At 41.8% G+C, this 22,329-nt stretch overlaps 1 protein-coding gene across 1 annotated transcript; it reads right to left on the bottom strand.

The window, feature by feature from the left end:
* Positions 1-20,177: 20,177 nt before the first annotated feature.
* On the bottom strand, positions 20,178-22,020 carry LOC122540718 (rho-related GTP-binding protein RhoB). Its single transcript, XM_043676847.1, has one exon. The coding sequence runs from the start codon at positions 21,858-21,860 to the stop codon at positions 21,270-21,272; it is 591 nt and encodes a 196-aa protein (XP_043532782.1). The 5' UTR covers positions 21,861-22,020; the 3' UTR covers positions 20,178-21,269.
* Between the last annotated feature and the right edge of the window lie 309 nt (positions 22,021-22,329).

The raw sequence follows: 22,329 nt of genomic DNA, 5'->3' as shown, positions 1-22,329 counted from the left end.
AAATATGTGCAAAAGAAATCTAGTAAGGTGTGCACAAAGATCAGACAGCTCCATCTGCAAGGGTGATCAAAATATACTCCTATAGTCTAAGTGCTGAAAGGGTTCCGTGAACAGAAATAACACTTGACAATATTGTAAGATTTATTGGTGTACATGAAATGGTGACATCAAGGTTGATGTGACTAGAAATCCATAGAAACTCCACAGGGGACATGTAGATATCGTAAAGAACAGAACAACAGTACAACAATCATTGGGGTTGCTTGACATTTTGAAAGGATTACATTGTTGGTCGAAATGTGTGTCAACTTCAGCCAAGTGCCAAGAAAGCCAATGATTTTGTTAAAGCCTTTGAAAAATCTGTGAGTACAGTTAATAACAGATTTGTTTGATTTTTGATTTGATCCTAGTCAATTACTATGGAAAATGGATTGAAATGGCAAGATATCATTTAACCATAGCAGAGTCAGTGATTATCACACTGAAATGGATCTTTGTTGTGCCTGGAAGAATTATCATCAGAAAATGCACCTCAATTTGTGGATGAGGATATACGGAATTTCACTTTGAATGTAAGCATCATCAGGGTGATAAATTCTCCATTACACCCTCCTACACACAAGGCTGAGAGAGCAGTCAAGACTGAAGTCACTGAAGCTTAAGAGCAACCCCATTGTATAATGGGTAGTCACTGGCGGAACTGTTATTTGGGAGAGGTTAAAAACAGATATAATAATCATCTGTCAAAGAAGTCAAGTCAAATGGAACTTCAAGATCATAAGGCGGCAAAACAACTGCAGAAAAGCCACAATAAAAAGCAACAGAGATGATGCGGCCCTAGACCCAAGCTAAAAGCTCTGTTGATTTTGAAGCCAGGGCAGAAAGTCTGGTTAAAAGGACAAGAAGTCAGAAGTCACAGTCGTCAGATAAATAGATCTTTTATCGACAGAACAGCTGAAGCAAATTGCAGGAGGAACAGGAGAGGCATTATATTTCCTGATCTAAGAATAAGACTGAGTATAGTTGTCATAGAATATGGGACAGCCATGTCCATATGCATCAAACTGTGTACAGAGTGATAAAGCAACTCCAGACTTGGTACAGCACTGTCAAGCTAGTTTTGAACTCAAGCAATTGTAATCAGGATGTCCATTCAGAATTCCACATTTTTTCAACATGGAAGATTCAGACTTTGAGGGAAATGGGTGGAGCGAGGATAATAATGGCGACAATACTGATAATGATGGTAATACTGGCATGATATTGATGATTATAAAAACTACCTCAAGTAAACTACAGGAATAATGTTAGACTAAGAAGAGATAAACTTGAGTGTGGCAGGAGGTGTTCTCTAATGGAGAATCATGACAATATAAGTAATCGCATGACTCTGACAGCAGTAAAAGAAATGAGTCCAGTCTATATTGAGCATGTACAGAGAGAGGTCTTGGATGCTGAACTACAGAGCTATATTTGATAACTTTATGCAGAGATTTAAATAAAAGGAATGTTAGTGAAAAAGGAGCTGAGGACCTTACTTCAAGATAAGGAGGTAGTAGCCTCAGGGAGTGTACATACACAGACACCCGCAGTCTGAGATGATCCAGATCAGTATGTCAATATGAATGTAGCAATATTGGCTTAAAGCACATGATAAAGCAGCTATTTCAACAATTGGTTGAAATGAATAAAATAGATGCAATTAAGAAGAAGCTAGACAAGCAAACAAAAGAGGATAAAGATTTCTGATGATAAATTTAGTGAGAAAAGATGGAAGGAGGCTTTTACTGCTAATGTGATCTGGTTGGGCGAAAAGGTCTGATTCTATCCCATACATCGTACCCTCTCTCTTAAAGCTGAAAAACTGAAACTGCTAATTTTCAGTCTCTCTTTTGTGCTACCAACTTTTACATTAAAATCTAGATATTGTGTGAATGAAATCATTACTTACTGATTTGTCTTTTTTTGAGCCTTAGAGGTGCCTACATTATAAGCATTGATGCTTAATGAAAGAAAGGAGGAACTATATAGCACCTTATTGCATCGCTTTACTAAATTGATTCCTAGGGTGACAAGACTGACAGATGAGGAGAGATTGAGTTGGTTAGGATTGTATTCACTGGAGTTTAGAAAAATGAAGGGGATCTCATAGAAACCTATAAAATTTTAACAGGACCAGACAGGTTAGTTGCAGTAGGGGTAAACCTTTTTGGACTGAGTCCTGAAGAAATGTCTTCATCCAGAGAGTGGAATCACTACCGCAGAAATTGGTTGAGGGCAAAATATTATGTTTTTTCAAGAAGGAGGTAGATGAAGTTCATGTGGCGATAATGGGATTAGGGTATTGAGCTCGGTGACCCTATAGATTGGCAAAGCAGGCTGAAGAAGTCAATTGGCCTACTCCTGTTTCTTTCTTCCACGCTTCTATGTTCAAGGGGGTTTCTGTTTAACATCTTAACTGAAAGATGGCACCTTTGGCAATGGTTTCTCAGTATTGTACTTGAAATGTTAGCTTAGACAAGTTCCTCAATACCTGATTCATCTTAAATCTGACACACGGAAGAGTGTGTTACTGATAATCTGCAACACAGGCGCTCAAGAACCATTTTCTCCTCCAAAAAAAAACAAATTACAGTGATACCAAAATCTTGTTGATACATAATGGAAAGCAGTAATGAAAATGGTTTATATAACTAGAGACTACATTGGAAAGCTTACTCAAACAACAGAATGGTGACAAGGAGCAAGTTTAGTGAGTGACGTATGCACCATTGTATTTTTTTTTCTGATTGCTGTTCCAGACATCCTTTCTGGAAAGGATATTGGGTTTCCTCAGCAACATCAAACAGCAAATGATAAACTTCCACCAATCTTTTTGTAGTTGTTAGTGTTATACTTTCCTCTTTCTTCACTAAATCTGTGCAGTTGTAAAATTGTTTTGTTGTTCCCAAAGTATAATTTAAGAGAATGTTCCAGGCACCTGAAATTTTAAAATAACATCGGTGTTCAGATTTTTTTGAATATGAGGATGCTGTAAATTCACACTTATAATTCCCAAATAAGGACATTCACACATTACTTTAAAAAAAAGCAACTCTAATCTTGCATAATTAGTGTTTTAAGGTTAAAAGCTTTTCACTTCAATTGCATTTTTGCTTTATTAATTTTCTCCCTCCTTCCGGTTCATTGTTGGAAACCAGAGTTTCCTAACTGTCATCGTTCAAACTGTCTAATTAGCCAGGGGAGCCTAAAGAGTTTGCCTTAAAATGAACATGTCAAAAAGAAAATCTAAGAACTAGGATGGAGGTGTTTTACAATGTACAGTGGTGCAAAAACTAATATCAAAAGATACCAGTTAAAGCCAATCAAGAGATTCCAATTTTCAAAGCCTGACAGTGGTTGGTGGAAGGAAAGACCAAGAAAAAACAAAGGATTCCTAGGAAAATTAAGTTTGAGATAAAGACTGAATTTCAACATGGTAAAGGGATAAGAATGAGCAAGATTGTGAATGACGACATGTAGGGAGTACAAAAGGAAACGTAGAAAAAGTTTCAAAGGAAGTATAGTGGCAGTGATGTAATTAAATAGAGAAATGAGAAAAATTGTATTAGAGCATCAATGTCAGACCTGCTGCCAAATGTATGTCTAACTAGTGGAATTCAAAAAAACACTTAATATGACATGTGCAATATCCATGCTCTGGAAGGCAATAGAACTTTCTCCAAATATATAATTGAACAGTGAATACTTAACATGTTGGTGTCACATTTGCTTGTCAGCTATCACTGGCTTTGCAGAAAAATTAAAAGGTAAAACATTTAAGCTTGCTTTTTACTAAATCTATATAATCAATTGCCATGGAAAACATCTCATGGACCAGTACTGCACCAGTAAAGCTCATATCGTATTATGTACATAACATAAATTCACACAAGGTTTTTTCTCAATATAGTCTACAAAGTATTATTTACTCATCACCTTAAGCAAGTGACTTCACCTGACAAAGGAGCAGTGCTCCAAAAGCTTGTCATTTCAAACAAACCTGCTAGACTATAACCTGGTGTTGTGTGACTTCTGACTTTGTCCATCCCAGTCCAACACCCGTACCTCCACACCTTGGATGCTATAGAATTTGATACATTACACCCTGTCCTTCCTACGGGACTCAAGAAGGCAATACATTTCACCTGGGACTAATTTGGAGATCTAACACCTTGCAATGTTAATCCTTTGATCCTGATCGAGATGTACAACCTCCTGTCTTTAAAATTGAGGAGTTCCAAAAAAAATTTACTAACACCAAGTCCTGTTCACTGATCTCAGTTATACCCATTGGTTTCAAGTTAAACGATGCTTTGTTTGTAAAATTCCCATCCATGTTTCCAAAGCCCTTCATGACCTTTTCCCTTCCTCTGTCTGTGACACAGCACCAGGTTATAGTATTGGACTATAACCTGGCGTTGTGTGAGTTTTAACTTTGTACACCCCAGTCCAATACCGGTACCTCCAAATTATGTTTGTGACATCTTTCAGCACTAAAAATATTCACACACCTACCTATCCTTGCATTTCTATTTGATTGACCCTGGATAATAAACAGCAGGTTTTTTTTAAAAAGCTAACTACTTCATCGAAAGATGTAACTTTTTTTTTGTTTATCATACTCTTATTGCTATTGTTAAGTTAAAGTGAACATCAATCTAGTGCCAAACCTAAAGCTAGTAAATGACAGTTTAAATTTTTAGAAAAAGATACCAAAAGTGCAATGCATGATTTCTCCACACAATCATACAAATGATCAAAGCTCATGAGTTAATATTTGAGTCATAAAATTGGCTGATTCAATGTTTACAGAGTTTTACATATTCTTTCTCTTGGTGCATGTTAATTGTTACTCTGACTTATATTGCTAACATGAATAAATTGCTCTCACATGAGATGTTGCTGTGAAATCTCTCTCCAGAAGAATTATTTGCCAAAAGTTAGGAAGCAAAATTTGATGACAGTAGACAAGTGCGGTAGTTAATATACTGAGACAAAGATAGCTATTTTCTACACAGGTTCTTGATTATAATTTAGACAGCAGAATCACAGAAAGCTCAGGGAAACGCATTAACGTTGGTGCTCAGTCTAGAACTCCCTTGGCTACTTAGGTGAAAATTACAGCTGATGAACGAGAAGAACCCACAGATTTCAACCATCATTAAACTTAAATTTGACACCAAGATGAAGGATCTAAACTGTATCCTGCAGCAAATTATAATGTCTGAATTTTGAATAAAGGCTTTGTGCATTAGTAAACTGATCTCTCATTACTGAAAAGAACATTTCTTCATTTTCTCAATGAGTGTGAGCCCTGAATCAAACTGGTTTCTATTCGTAATTCTAAACTCACTTCCTAATTGGTGCTCATAAATGCCAGAGAACTGCACCAATTTAACAACAATTACTAATCTCATTTAATAGGTCATCAAAAATGCATGAACTACCCAGTAACAGTGAGCTGGGTGGCAAAAGAACACAGGTTTCATTGCTCGCTTGTGCCAAATTCGAATATAAATAGGAATACATTGCAAATCAAGTTTAGTAACACTGTCATCAAATCTTCCTTACAAAGTGCCATTCTTGACTCATTATAATGAGGATCCAAAGAGGTTGATCACCTGCCAAACATTTGGTAGAAATAATTAGTGAAATAATCTGAATTTCTAAAGAATTACAACGTTTAAGAGGGATTCCTCTATTCATTAGACCACTAATTGTTGAAAAGGAATGTTAATGCTTTTAATTATTCACATTTTACTTTCTCTGCAGGCTCAAAGAGACTGAATTCCTGTGAGATAAATGAATCAAACTCTTTTTGATTTTACTGCTCCACAGAGAATTTGATCTCCTCAGAGATTATACTTTATTCATTGTTAAATGTTAAGTGAATAGTTAGTACATGTATCATGATGCATAGAGGGGTAAAGGGGGTAAAGTTAGTACATGTATCATGATACATAAAGGATGAATAGAGGGGTTATCCAAATCACATTGTCTGTATCAGACGCCTGGCTACACAATTTGTAATTGAAAAAATGAGAGCCATGCTGTTATAACATGCAACAATAGAATGGAGATTACGCTGTCTATATTTCTCATATAACAAACTGCCAAGTTATGATTGGGAAATTTAAATGGTGATCGTCTACTTGCTTCATGTCATAGAGTCGTAGAGATGTACAGCACAGAAACAGACCCTTCGGTCCAACCCATCCAAGCCGACCAGATATCCCAACTCAATCTAGTCCCAGCTGCCAGCGCCCGGCCCATATCCCTCCAAACCCTTCCTGTTCATATATGCATCCAAATGCCTCTTTAATGTTGCAATTGTACCAGCCTCCACCATTTCCTCTGGCAGCTCATTCCATACACGTACTACCCTCTGTGTGAAAAAGTTGCCCAATAGGTCTCTTTTATATCTTTCCTCTCTCACCCTAAACCTATGCCCTCTAGTTCTGGACTCCCCTCTATGTTCACCACATGTGATTCTAAATTGCTGGTTATGGAAATGCAAAAGCAAAGTACCTGATACTGGAACTCTGAAATGAAAACAGAAAGTTCGGGAAATTCTTTGGCTTGAGTGGAGCATTTCATCTGATGTGAACTGATTGGGTTACATGACTTGATTCTATGCCACGTATCCAATCAATCAGATCTAAGGAGGTCTGGCAACACATGGAGTGAGATCAGATTATGGGTGGCATTCTGCCCTGCCCTTGTGGAAGAATTGGGAAGTGGAAGGGCTGGAAAGATGGCATGGAGAGGGACCAGATGGTCTTTTTGGCATCTGCCCACTCCAGCCATTGGCACGACGGATGACAGATGTCCTACTCACCTGAAACCCAATTGAGCCACTTCATTATCCAATGAAGGGCTTTTTCCTGCCTCTTTGCATTTTCCCTGTGACTGGGAGGCCCAATATTTGGGGAGAGAGCTATTTCTTGAGACACAAAGGCCTCCCACCCTGGCACCACCCCTCTGACCACCTGGGCCCAGTAGCCCTACAGTGCACAAAGTCATTTGTGCAGCTTCCCCCACTGGAGCAGCATCATTCCTCCCTTGTTCCCCTTTCAACTCCCAGTGAGCAGGACAGGAGGAAGCATGCTTCTGCCAGACCCTAGCTAATAGTTCAGGGTCAGGATATTTCTGTAGAACAGGCCATCAAGCAACATGTTACCTCTTTTGTTGCATTTCTCATGCTCCATCATCACAGGTCATTTCTCGCTCTCCTTTCCAAATCGTCTGCAAGGAGTTTGTCGAGGCCAGTTGCTTTTTGCCCTGCTTAGAAAAAGTTTTGTCTGTCTGACTCTCTTTCTCTCCCAAATAATGAATATGTTTCCATGATTCTCAAAGGGATATATTTTTTCCCTTTAACTGTTGAAGGGAATTGATTATGATTAAGGGGAAATTAAATTCCTAAAAATGAGATTATTAAAGTAATTATATTTCACAGAGCATATTCACTGCCACAAATAAATCTTAGCAGTTTCCCAGTCCTCGGATCTGAATTCACCATGATGCTCACTTGTTTAATTGCTATGATAAATCGTTCCCTGCTAAGAATTGGGATTATTTGTAATCATTGCGGATTTAAAGTTACCATTAAGTCCTGCCCAGAGGTTTGGATTATATTAAGAAATACTAACAAACTTTCTGAAGGCACGATGGGTAAATTAATTGCCAATTTGGTACTGATCCACAAGGATCTAGAAAATCCCTTGCTATCTAACATCTCCCTCACTGAAATAGATTATCTAAATTAAAGCAACAACAGGGAACTTACAATTACCCTCTTTTAAGTTCCATGGGTAGTTAAGAAAAATCATTTGAAATTCCTACTCCAGATCATCAACTGATATTTCTTATTGGGCAGTGGCTGGTGACTGGACTGAACTTGATTCTAATTTTCAAATTGCCAAAGAGGCTATCAACATGCTCAGACTCCAAACTCTGAACAGCCCACATTGCAAGTTTCACTGCTCACTTTGCATGAAATCCATGGTTAGAAAATTATATGTAGCTCATGGCAAAATTTTCCCATAGAATGCGAATAAGAAAATTACTTCTCCTGACCATCACAGATGCTTTGATCTCAACTGATGTTAATGGACGACAAGATCCAAATGAAATCAAGTATGTTACATCCTAATGTAGAGTTCTGTTACTCACAAGAGGTTGCCAGTGTACGCTTGATACAAAATATAAAATATTTATTAAACGAAAGCAAATAACATGTACTATGGGCTGAACCTTGCATGCCTTTTGGCTAAATGCAAGTTGCATTGAGTTTTTTTTTAAAAGAAGGATTCACACCTTGAGGCCTATAATGTTTTCTAGCCATGTCTTACAAAACACATACCTCATCACTATAAGCATTCTTTTCAACCAGTTCTAACCCCATCTTAAAATGTCAATTTCTGGCTAGACCTGCAGCCTGGTTCAGTTCATCAGCTGGGCGCATGTTCCTGGGTGCACAGTGGCCTTCCAGCAAAGTTGCGATGAGAGTTGCAAATGCAGCCTGAAGTACAGCTTTGAAGTGCAGGAGCATATCGCGAGATCAGAGATGTTGCATGAGGGTTCTTACAAGACTGGTACACACCAGAAGTCTGTGGATTTGGAGTCTATGTGGTTAGTACCCATTGGATGTTTATGCCCATTGTCCAACGTGGAAGCCCTTTCAGCAAGCAGTGAGTTGAAGTCAAGAGTGTGGTGCTGGAAAAGCACAGCAGGTCAGGCAGCATCCAAGGAGCAGGAGAATCGACGTGTGGGGCATAAGCCCTTCAAACAGGAATGAGGTTTGTGGGCAGGGGGAGATGTGAGAAATGAATGGGACGGGATGGGGTTTTGGTGGATGGTTGCTGGGAAGCAATAGGTGGATGAAGGTGAGGGAGAAGGAGATAGTTCAGATCTTTGGGAGTGATTGCCTAATTGCCTAACCCCTGTCCTAGGCAAACTTCAGTTCATTCCAAAAATCTGTTGCCAGCATTTTCTTGCTTATCCTTAATTCTATTTTAAAATTTCCATCTTTTTTAAATTCCCTTAATAGCATGTGACTCCTAATCTCTAAATTTCTCGTCCCAAAATCATCCCAACCTAGGAGTATACTTAAGGGAGAAATCAGGAGGGCCAAAAGGGGACATGAGATAGCTTTGACAAATAGAGTTAAGGAGAATCCAAAGGGTTTTTACAAATATATTAAGGACAAAAGGGTAACTAGGGAGAGGATAGGACCCCTCAAAGTTCAGCAAGGCGGACTTTGTGTGGAGCTGCAGGAGATGGGGCAGATACTAAACGAATATTTTGCATCAGTACTTACTGTGCAAAAGGACATGGAAGATATAGAATGTAGGGAAATAGATGGGGACGTCTTGAAAAATGTCCATATTACAGAGGAGAAAGTGCTAGATGTGTTGAAATGCGTAAAAGTGGATAAATCCCCAGGACCTGATCAGGTGTACCCTAGAACTCCGTGGGAAATGATCACTGGGCCTCTTGCTGAGATATTTGTATCATCGATAGTCACAGGTGAGGTGCCAGAAGACTGGAGGTTAGCTAACGTGGTGCCACTGTTTAAGAAAGGAGGTAAGGACAAGCCAGGGAACTATAGACCAGTGAGCTTGACATTGGTAGTGGGCAAGTTGCTGGAGGGAATCCTGAGGGACAGGATGTACATGTACTTGGAAAGGCAAGGACTGATTAGGGATAGTCAACATAACTTTGTGCATGGGAAATCATGTCTCACAAACTTTGAGGTTTTTGATGAAGTAACAAAGAGGATTGATGAGGGCAGAGAGGTAGATGTGATCTCTATGGACTTCAGTAAGGCATTCGACAAAGGTTCTCCAAGGGAGACTGGTTAGCAAGGAGAACTAGCTATTTGGATACAGAACTGGCTCAAAGATAAAAGACAGAGGGTGGTGGCGGAGGCATTTTTCAGACTGGAGGCCTGTGACCACGGGCATCAGTGCTGGGACCCCTACTTTTTGTCATTTATATAAATGATTTGGATGTGAGCATAAGAGGTATAGTTAGTAAGTTTGCAGATGACACCAAAATTAGAGGTGTAGTGGACAGTGAAGAGGGTTACCTCAGATTACAACAGGATCTTGACCAGATGGGCCAATAGGCTGAGAAGTGGCAGATGGAGTTTAATTTAGATAAATGTGAGGTGCTGCATTTTGGAAAGGCAAATCAGGGCAGGACTGATACACTTAATGGTAAGGTCCTAGGGAATGTTGCTGAACAAAGAGACCCTGGAGTGCAGGTTCATAGCTGTTTGAAAGTGGAGTTGCAGGTAGGTAGGTTAGTGAAGGCGGCATTTGATATGCTTTCCTTTATTGGTCAGAGTGTAGGTAACGTCACTTCCACCCCTCAATTCCTCATGCACCACACGTGACATCACTTCTGCCCCTCACATCATCGCTGAGGTCACATGCTCAGTGACTTCCGCTCACCCCCCACTGCCGTGGTCGCCACCACTTCCGCCCCCACCAATGCCACTCACCTGAATTCTGCTGCCATGCCTCCCACAGGTCCCACTGTCACCATCCCTGCCCCTCAGAACGCTGAGGGGAACACCACCCCTGCTCATGACTCCACCCCCATTCTCCCCTAACACCATGCCCACACCATTTACAGGCTCCGCCCCCACTCCCAGCTTTACACCTACACCAGGTCCTAGCTCCCAGCCCTGCTGAGTTTTCACCATTCCCCCGACCTCCCCCACACTGAGGACGAATGATCAGTCCTCAGCAAGGGCCTCACCTTTATGCCCCTCACCGTGACGTCGAACACTTCTTCTGCCACCTTCCTGCTCACTTTTACAATCAGGACTCCCTTCCGAGGACCCCTTCACCCGCCTCCAACACACTACGCATCAATGAATTTAATACGCGCCGTGACGTCGAACACTTCTGCCACCTTCCTGCTCACTTTTACAATCAGGACTCCCTTCCGAGGACCCCTTCACCCGCCTCCAACACACTCCATCCACCTGGACACCCTGTGCTGGCCTATTACCTGACCTCGATCTCTTCATTTCCAACTGCAAGACATTGGTTAGGCCACTGTTGGAATATTGCGTGCAATTCTGGTCTCCTTCCTATCAGAAAGATGTTGGGAAACTTGAAAGGGTTCAGAAATGATTTACAAGGATGTTGCCAGGGTTGGAGGATTTGAGCTACAGGGAGAGACTGAACAGGCTGGGGCTGTTTTCCCTGGAGCGTTGGAGGCTGAGGGGTGACCTTATAGAGATTTACAAAATCATGAGGGGTATGGACAGGATAAATAGACAAGGTCTTTTCCCTGGAAGTGGGGAAGTCCAGAACCAAAGGGCATGGGTTTAGGGTGAGAAGGGAAAGATATAAAAGAGACCTCAATTTCAACGTTTTCACTCAAAGGGTGATACATATATGGAATGAGATGCCTGAGAAGTGGTGGAGGTTAGTATAATTGCAACATTTAACAGGCATCTGGATAGGTATATGAATTGGAGGGGTTTGGGTGCTGGTAGATGGGACTAGATTGGGTTGGGATGCCTGGTCGGCCTGGGCAGGTTGGACCGAAGGGTCTGTTTCCGTGCTGTACATCTTTATGACTCACTTTCTCCTCGTGAGCTGAAGTCTCCAGGTACCCGCTCTGACTTCCATGCCAAGAATTCTTAATGTCAAGTTTGTTAAGCACATTTGCTAACAGAGCAGGTGGAATATTAATGAGATGAGTTGTGGCATTAACAGGCTATAATCTTCTTCATAAGCAACTTGCTCTGGCTGGTGAGTTTGGTGAATCGCTATGCCTTCATTAGATGCTAGTATTCCTCAGCATTTCTTCCTGAGACACCTAAAACAAACTGTCAACTCTAAAATAATAGAGCAGAGTTAGAGCAAACACACTTCCTTAAGCTCAGTCCCCAGCAGTTTACTGGTCAGATTGCTTGGTGAGTTTAATACTTCAGACACCACTAACACTCAGATGAGCTGATTTTCTGGGTTGTTTAAACATGGTGTGCATGCCGTGGAACCCCAGTTTATTTTCACTTTTTTTCCCAAAATGTCCTGAAATGTTAAACCCAGCTCCTCAGTTCAAAGTTGTAAAACCTCTAAACAAACAGACCTCCAGACTCCTCAGAACCAAGACCCCAAGTGCACAAATGAAACTCTAAAACAGACACATGATTTTGTCTCATTCCCGATATACAAAATATAACTCGAAGTTACACTGTATGTTAAGAACACAAAGAATGTGAATAGTTGTTATCTACAAAACTGTAACCCAGCCTGAGTCAGCACTACAGAAAAGAGGAGGAGAGGTGAAAACATTGCCAATATTTTCTGACATATGATTATAATCAAATCTGGTGCTTTTATGATTAGTAGATAGTGACTTAATTGATGCAATGTATAAACCACAGAAAGACATCTTCAAGGTAAGAAGTGGCAGGCTGACAGACTGTAATAACTCAAGTCAGTGTCACAATCCACAGAGAGGAGATATAGCAGCTACATGATTTTCAACCTAAACATTTTTATTTGCAAATGTCAAAGTCATAGTGACTTTTATAAATTCACAGAATTGAACCAGCCTAAAGCAGAAGGAAGCTATTTGTCCCACCAACTCTTCCCTAGCACTCCAAATAACCGGTTAGTTTAGTTCCATTTCCCCACCATCTCTCCACAAGCATTTAGATGAGCACTTGAAATGCCTGAACAAAGGGTCAAAAACTGGAACATGAGATGTTTGATTTAGTATGGACAAGCTGGACTGAAAGTTTTTACAGCATGGAAAAATATCTATGACTCTAAGCCTGAATCACAACAGGTCTGGCTTCAATGGTGAGAATGAGTTGTATAATCAAAGTATTTAGAAAATCTGGCCACAAATAGGATGGTGACCTCCAGATGAGGCATATGAGAAATGAATGAGACAAAATTGGCCATAAAACATTCTTTCATGGGATGTGAACATCATTGGCAAAGCTAGCCATCCCAAATTACCCTAGAGTGGTTGGGAACTAACATCTTGATTTAGTGAGGTTTAAAAGGTGCAGGTGGTTTGGGGGAGTTCTAAAGCTTCATGCTGGTGTAGTGATAAGTGTCAGGACACCTGTGTAAGCACATGCATCTCAGGTGGACTTGGCACTGGTGGTCTCATGAATCCATTGTTCTTACCTGTCCAGCCAACTTTCCTTTTAAAAAAAGCTGCACATGTGCCTGACTATGTTGATGTTCTGTGCACAGCCATCAGCATTAAGCACTGACTATAGAAATTGCAGCTTGAGAAAATTAGTGGCTATGCTGCTGTCAAAACAACTAGCTTTAGAGAGTTAAAATGCAGCCTGTAGATGGTATGTACTGTTGTTGTTTTGCTCTTGTTTACTACTGGTGCAAGTATTTAAGGTGATATGTAAGATCCCAATCAAAGTGATTTATGCTCAATGTTGAGCTTCTGGGGTACTGTTTGAACCACACTTGCCCAGGCAAGTGCATCATAGCAAACACCTGACATTGTGCAGATGGTGGATGGGCTTGAGAGCCAGGAGAATGCCCAAGCTCTAGTCAGCTCTTAGAGAGAGAATACCTAATACCACATCCAGTTACATGTCTAATGGAGAATAACCTTAAGCTGTGGATGGCAATGCTATTCAATACCAGAAAGATCTGTTCTTAAAGATAAAGATAATTTTAAACTGATCATTGACATCTTGAGTGCTAGATATTTTTTACTGGCCTTAGCTACATAACAGACCAAGGGCCCAGAAGATGGACATTTGTCTATGTAGGCCTTCCAGTAGATACTAGAGAATTACGTTGCTGAATATTACAAGGCAGAAATTGATAAATTCTTGATGTCAAGGAATTAAGGGCTACAGGGAGAATGCGGGTAAGTGGAGTTGAAATGCCCAGCCAAGATTGAATGGCAGAATGGACTCGATGGGCTGAATGGCCTTACTTCCACTCCTATGTCTTATAGTCTTATGAAAAAGGGCACAGTCCCTCCCACTCCAGGTAAAGGCATACAGTCATTGGACTTGCAAGCTCTGAATGCAAGTGCTAAAGACTAACACTTGTACAGGTAATGTGTCTCAGTGCAAGGACATTAGCACAGGAGTTCCTCAGGGTAGGGATTCTGAAATTACTACACATCTCTGCAGCAGGTCAGACATGAACCTGAGCATCCTGATCTGAAGTTAGGGACACTACCAGTAAAGTTGTTAGTGTTCAGAAGACAGTCATTTCAATTCCAGGACTGCCCTGCAAGGGTTCTTCAGGGTACACTTGTCACTATCGATAACTAACATTTTGCCACTTGCGCACAGATGGCTGGAGGTGGCAATGTGAGCCGTAGACCCCCAAAGACCAGTAAGGTCCACTCAGACAGCAGGGAAATGGGAGTCTGGTGGCACGCAGAAAGAAAAAAAAACAGGCTGGAGTGGAGGCAGCAGCCAGGGAGAGATAACAGCTGATCCTAGCTCTCGCTGGGCAGATGGAAGCAATGGAGGAGGAGGTAATCGAGCAGGCAGAGGAGTGGGTACCTGTTAAAAACAGGAAGAGAAAATCCGGCCAGGCCCCCAAAGCCTCCCAGCAAAGGGGGGAAAGACAGCTGCACGAGGGAGGGATGGCCAGCTCTTCGGATGGGGAAGACGGGCACAAAGAAGAAGGTCATCACCACCAGAAGAAGAGACAGAGTGCCGTAGGTAAAGAGGACATTTCCTCCCAACCAGGAAACAATGGACCCCCAAAGTCCACCCTCCACCCAGTGAGAACCAGGGGGTACCCACTGCCCCACAACTACAAGTAACAGTTGTAGTTGACAGTCCCATTGTCAGACACAGAACTGGACAGTGTGGACCCTTGCCTTGGCTCAATGACTCCAGTGCAGGTAAATTACCCCAGTGAGGAGCTGGATAGTTACCTCAGCCCAGCAAAGGTCCAGCATTTTGTGCTCACTATGGGGATGCAGACAGCTACCCAGAGACAGGACAGTCAAATGGACAATGGTAACCCCATAAATTGAGGGTTAAAGAAGGTTCATTTTCTATCGTATAACAGGGCACCCACTCAGTAGGTGGGTTCTGCTGAAGTCACAGCTAAATACTAAGAGACTGGATGGTTAATAAAGGGAACTGTAAATAGGATAACTGTAAATTCAATTAATTTAATCTGTTCTTCGTAATGTTAAGACATGCAATGTATATATCTATGAACGACATGACAAATTGTACAAGTACCAAAGATCTATTTCTATGATTAAAGTATATTTTGAAATAAAAAACATTTTGCCATACAAATGCCCTTCCGATAGTGAATCCAAATCTCTACTCCGAGAGTCAATACCATGACCAACCCCCCCCCCACCCCACCCCGAGCAAACATCCTTGGGGTGATCAGTGACCAGAAACTCAACTGGATTCCCAAGAGCAGATTACAGGTTAGGAATACAACACCAACTCTCCAAAGCCTGTGCACCATCTATTAGTGGTGGAAATCAGGTGAGATAGAACACTTTGGGCACAGTTCCATACAAGCTTAAGGAATAGGAGCATTGAGCTATTTGGTCCCTCAAGCCTGCTCTGCCCTTGAAGGGCATGGCTGATATTTTCATGGACTCCACTCCATTTACTTGGCCACTCACCATATCCCTTCATTCCTTTACTGTTCAGAAGTCTTTGCCTTAAAAGCAGAGGTAGCCTCACCTGATTCAGTAGGCAAGGAATTCCACAGATTCACAACCCTTTGGGTAAAGTTACTAAATTCAGTCCTAAATCTGCTCCTTTTGAGGCTATGCCTGCCACCCACCCAGTTCTAGTTTCACTGGTCAATGGAAAGACCATCTAAGACAAACCTGCTTGGTTAACACCTCATCCACTCCTTCAAGCAGAAGCTCAGTCCACACTGCTACCTACCAAATGCACTGCAGAAATCCTCAAGGTCTTCAAACACCTTCCAAATCAATGACAACTTTTGTCCAGAAGGACAGGGGAAGCAGATAATTAAGACCACACTCCCCTACAAGTTCTCAAAAGCTACTCACCGACTTGGAAATATTACCATTCCTTCATGTTACCTGTTCAAAATCCTGGAATTCCCTTCAAGGGCATTGTGGGCCAATTCACAGCACAGACTGCAAGGGTTCAAGACAGTGCACCACTTCAAGGTGAACTAGGGACAGACATGTTGGCCAGTGACATGTCCCAAAATGACTGAACACAGAACTCCAAATTCCTCATGTTAGTATAACATTCAGATAGGCAGTGACATCCCTGGGTGTCTTGTCCGAGGTGGGGAGTCTACCTGTGCAGAGATGTTAAGCCTTGACTCAAAAAAGGTTCTGAACTTAAGTAATGTACTTCTAGAGCAGGTGAGCCTTGAACCAGGAAGCCTAGTTCAGAGATGCGGCATCTTAATGAAACATGTTGGAAATTTAACTGATCATTCTTGACCTACTGATTAACAATAACCCCACCAGCCCTGACCAATGGAGGGGGTACAGAGGAAACGAACCAAGATGTTGCAGATTAACCAAGAGGTTAGACAGGTCAATAGGAACCAGAGGGCTGCATAAGACTGAGTGATGTGGGGAGGATGATAGAAAGCAGCTGTTCCCTTTGCTGAAAGGTTTAAAAAAAGGAGACTTCTGAAAGGAAGGAGGAGATGGAGTAACAATGGTGTGGTAGGAATCAGGAATGTACTCCCTGCAGGGATATCTGTGGTAGGAAAATGTCAACTTTGAGAAAATACTTGGTAAGCACTTGAAATAGCCCATAGCCTTGAATGTGCCAAGTGGTGGAAAGTGGGACTGATTTGGAGTAGCTCATTGGTGTAGATGCAAGGAGATAGAGCCTCTGATTTTATGGAGATGAGGGGAATTTGTTCTTTTAATAGTGTACACAAGATGGATCCTGGACTTGACACTGGTTCTCAAGCTTGAGCAACTGTAGTGCCCAAAGCAGATCTTCCAATTTGCTCAAAAGATTGCAAGTTAATTTAGATGCCAGCCCAAAGTACAGATGATGCAAGCAGATGGAGGGAAAGAGGTAACAACTGGAGGTAGGATAGATTAGCAACAGCCACAGTATTAATGCTAAGAGGCAATTAGAGGTAAAAACATCCTGCCATGTTCAGCAGTGGCACATTTTCCCCAAATCTCAATTGAGTTTCATTCTAAAATAAGCACAATGTTTAATTTAGACCAAGGTTCCTCTAACAGCCTAGAAGAGGAAAAAAAACCATGCTTGATACAACAGCCAGTTGAACATGTTCATCAAAAACAGCTCAATGTCTCAAAAGGTTGGTGAATTTTTAAACAAAGGTCAATGAATGCTGTAACTCTAGTTACATGGTAGATTGAACAAGCATATGTTTTAGAAATAGCAGAAAGAGCCTGGTCTAAAGTTTGACTTGTCTTGAAGTTGTGCCCTGCAGTCAAGCTAATGATTGATTCTAAACTGATGTGCCCATCAAGAGGATAGCACATATTGGGGAATTACATTGATACAACCATTGAAAAGGAGCTGCACCTTGCCCCTTTTCAAATCATTCTCCAATATTCTAGATCAGAATAGTTACACTCCCTACTTAAAGCATAAAAGTAGTAAATTCTACAAGAAATAGCATCCCAAAAGAGATGTTAAAGATCATGTCTGCACACCAACTGCTTTCTCAGCTATTAGCTGAGGAGGAAGAAACAAAACTGAGTTGAGAAAAAAAGCATTATAAACTGTTATAGTTTTACTAGAGACTTACTAGTAAAGTCATCAAGTGATAATGACAGGCAGATGCAGCCGAATTGCACAACCCATTGTTTTGACATGTAGCAATTTTATAAAGGTGGTATTATTTCTATTTACAAAATACAAAGTGTAGTACCAACTTATTACAGCAGAGAGTCAGAATATAGGCTGGATCCATTGTATTCCACATGGGGAAATCCATTATCCAAGTCTTGTGGGCCCTGAACAGAACCTAGGCTGTGTTTTAAAGTGAAGAACAAATCAACTACTCCCTTATGGCCCAAAAAGCCTTGCTATTGGCAGAAACAGTCAAATCATTGTTACATTAATGAAGGAAATTTTAGGCCTCAATTTTGCAGAAGAGGAAGGGTGATTTTAAAAAAATGAAGTGAAAATTGACCTGATTAACTTCTCCTTAAGCTATAATGCTTTCATTGTTTGTCTGCTTGCCTACCAGACATAAATCTGTTCTTTTGATTGTCACATTCACAAGTGCCTGAAGATTTAACTTTTCTTGTCCTTTTGGCTGAACGAAAGGGCACAAGACCAGATACACAAGTGAATTCATTTATCCACAACACTGCAGATACTTTGTTTCAAACCATTCCTCATTTTGGTTGCAATCAAAAGCACTCATTTGTCCCTCAAGAGGGAGGAGAAAGTATCTTCAGGTTTAAAAATTCACTTAAAGCAGGATGGAGAAAAAGCACAGTAGAGTGTTGCCTTACCTTAATCATTAAGGAACCTCAGTTACCCTAGCAAAATGACTTAAGCAGACAATTTTATGCAGCAGGACTATTGGCATAAATCTGCACTTTTGGGATAAGTGGATACAGAGTTTAAGGACTGACTTTTTTTAAAAAACAAAACAGAATTGAACTCTATTTCAAAAAAAGGAGGGAAAGGTCTTTGATTTGAGGCTGAGACTTGCTACTTATTGAGCAGTTACCCAAATTTCAGTTTTGGCTCTACCAAAACTGCTTGGAGAAAGTGTAACTGAACAGAGCTGTTATGGATCAACAGACAGTGGGACCAAGAAAGTTAAACAGATATGTAATATTGAAGGAGAAATTTTTCACAACCTGCTGCGCTTTTCCAGCAACACTTTCAGCTATGTAATATTGAAAGCAGCTTTGAAAAGATACTGAATTAAAGGTACAACTTATTTATAGACTTAAAGTTTGAAAAACCTCAAGATTTGGCAATCCAAACATTTACTGAGAGTTCATTTAACAATGAATTAATTTTCATATTGCCTAAACATTAGCAAAATCCATAGAATGGCATGAGAAAAAGCCCAAGAAATACTAATGGTGACACTACAGTTCCCTCATTGAAAATGTTACTTAGTTACTGTACTCTTGTTACAGAGTCCCATTCATGCTTTGCAAACAAAGCATCAGACTGTATAGAGTGATACAATTATTTGCAAGCTATGGGGAGAATTTCTATAAAGATTCCAATCAGATGTAGGCAATTTAGCTAAAATAGTCATTGAAGCTAAAGTAGCAGAAATTCAACATACCTTGATAAGGTGAAAACAAACACCAACATTTAGTAGAAAGTAATTTTGATTCCCATTTGTCAAGGATGGGTCCAAAAACACATGATAGTTTGGCCAAGTTACTATATCACCTCCCATAGTTTGGAGATGCTGGTGTTTCACTGGGGTGTACAAAGTCAAAAATCAACACCAGGTTTAGATTGGAAGCAATAGCTTTCAGAGTGCTGCTCCTTCATCAGGTGGAAGGAGTGGCACTCTGAAAGCTAGTGCTTCCAATTTAACCTGTTGGACTATAACCTGGTGTTGTGATTTTTAATTTTGTACCTCCCATAGGGAGTGCTAGATTATTGTCACTGGAGACACCAAAACAGATAGCAAAAGAATGATGAGAATTGCTCGTTTTACCCTTAACAGCCTTTGCTAGCTTCAAAAGCCATGCTCACTAGCTTAAAGTTTATGAATACATTTAGTTTCATCAAGGCCACTGGTTTTAAAAAAAAAAAAAGAGTCAGCAAGATATGGTCAAGTTTGCGTTTAGAACATAGGAACTAATACACTGGTAAACATTTGCTAAAAAAGCAACGATATCCAAGTCATGTACAGTCACTTGAACAAGGCAGTGGCTGGTTTTAGGACCTAAAGGGACGCATCGACTCCGCAGAAAACTGACCGCACCCATTTCTTCGGAAGACTCCGTTTAAAAATTACACTATTTATGGACACTGGTTTATTTTGTTTTGAAGCAGCGTGTTTTGTAAGCGTTCAATGACCGTCAGAAAGACTGAGCCCTTTCGTGAGGCAGCAGCGCGCAGACTCAGTCACCCAGTGTAAAGTTAGTTTGACAAAGAAAATTCAGATTCCGCCGGCCAGGAAATACAAAAACTGCAAACAATACAAAAACGCGGTCCGATTATATTTAATACTTTTGTGAAAATGAGTTTACAGCTTACAATTCACTCTAGAATCATGTAAACAAGCGCACGTCTTAGCTTCGCCATTTTTGTTTCTGGTCCATTTTTTGTTTTAAAACGGAGACAATGATTAACCTCAGTAACCCACATGGGAGACGTATCAAAAATATCAAATGTACTTTTCAGCCTCTTTAAAAGGGTAGTCTTTTTTCCTTTCAGACCAGAAAAGAAGTCAGCACACAGAAAATCCATCTTTCAACTCCTCAAAACAATAGCTTTTTTTTTAATGTGCCCCTTAAACTTTTTTTGTCTGTGATGCCAGAGCAATATTTTCTTTTTTAAAAAAGTCACATCGAACGGTTTGGAGATGAGAACAGTCAGTCTTGGATGTAGAGAGATGGCGAGGGGAAAGAAACCCCCAAATAAAAAAAGCTAAAGGGTCGTGTCCAGTGTGTGTCTCCGAGCAGGGGCGGCTCTTGTGCTCAAATCTCGGTGCAACTGGATACCCCCCCCCCCCCCAAAAGGGGAGCCAGGATCAGTGACAGACAGCATCTCCCCACCCCCGACCTTTGACAAAAAGTTGTCCCATTCTGTTTCCTTTCGTCTACCACATACAGCCAAAAGCAGACGAGAGGGCATTAAACACGGTCCTAATCTTTTCTCGCTGGTGAGAAAATAATGCTTAGATAATTTAAAGAGAAAAAAACATCGAAATATGTGTCTAGTCCCAGGCTGCACCCCACCACAACACCACGCACTTACCCCTCCCTCCCCTGGAGAGTGTTCAGTTCAGTCCAGTCCCTGCTGCAGCCAGTGATGTGGAAAGCTTATCAAAATATCCCCTCAGTGGATCCACTAAACCTTCAGGAGAAAGGAAGGATCGTTTCCCCCTCCTATTCCCCAAAACAAAAAAAAACCCCTCCCTCCTCAGTCAGTCAATCCCCAGTTGCTCCATCCCCCGCTGGACTGCGGTCTGTCCAAGGCGAGAGAGATAAATATCGGAGACAGAGAGCTCAGTTTCCCCAGAGAGAGACGGTGGGGGTGGGGGAAGAGTGTGTGTGAGAAAGTGTAACAGGCAGCATCATAAGACTGAGCAGCAGTTCGCACAGCCGCTGCTGGGCCGGGCTCTCTTCTGCAGGGCTGCTCTGGTGGCGGTCTCGAACACCTCCCGGACCCCCTCCTTGGTCTTGGCCGAGCACTCCAGGTAATCGTAGGCTCCGATGCGCACGGCCATGGCGCGGCCGTCCTCGGTCCTCACCGGCTCCTGCTTCATGCGGGCCAGCTCGTTGCGGACGTTCTCGTCGTTCCGCAGGTCCTTCTTGTTGGCCACCAGGATGATGGGCACGTTCGGGCAGAAGTGCTTGACCTCGGGCACCCACTTCTCGGGGATGTTCTCCAGCGAGTCCGGGCTGTCCACCGAGAAGCACATCAGGATGACATCGGTGTCCGGGTAAGACAGGGGTCTCAGGCGGTCATAGTCCTCCTGGCCGGCCGTGTCCCACAGAGCCAGCTCCACCTGCTTGCCATCCACCTCGATGTCCGCCACGTAGTTCTCGAACACGGTGGGCACATAGACCTCCGGGAACTCGTCCTTGCTGAAGACGATCAGGAGACAGGTTTTCCCACAAGCTCCGTCCCCGACAACCACCAACTTCTTGCGGATAGCAGCCATCCTCCTCCTCTCTCTCTACAAACAGCAGCTCTCGGTGCAACACTGGGGCTTTACTGGCGAAAGGAGCCGGCCGGCACCACTCAATCCGCGTTAAACTTACGCCGCACCCTTCCTCAGAGGCTCACACAATATCCAGGCTGCAGCGCCTCCGCCGCCTTTATAAAGGGGCAGTGCGCTCTCCTAAATATAGCAACCCAATGGAAGGTTCCAGTCTGAGATCATAGACTGCAGGAGCTCACTGATTGGAGCCCGGGCTGTTTGGGAAAGAGCAATCGATTAGTCAGCTCCCAGACAGCAGCAGAGTTCAGTTACATTGGGAAGGGGGAATAAACGCCCACCCAATTCCCTCGCAGCAAGGAAACCCGTTTACAACAATATTGTGTATTGTTTTGAAATCATTTTATATCAAACCAGTTTTTTTGTTTTAAAAATCCAAGGACCCAAACACACCCTCCAGGCGATTTAAACG

Source organism: Chiloscyllium plagiosum, chromosome 3 (assembly GCF_004010195.1).
Source record: "Chiloscyllium plagiosum isolate BGI_BamShark_2017 chromosome 3, ASM401019v2, whole genome shotgun sequence".
NCBI lineage: Eukaryota > Metazoa > Chordata > Chondrichthyes > Orectolobiformes > Hemiscylliidae > Chiloscyllium > Chiloscyllium plagiosum.
This window is presented reverse-complemented; position numbering and strand designations above follow the sequence as displayed.

Excerpts from the sequence above, each read along its gene's own strand:
- LOC122540718 (XM_043676847.1), bottom strand. The coding sequence starts at position 21,860 with ATGGCTGCTATCCGCAAGAAGTTGGTGGTTGTCGGGGACGGAGCTTGT.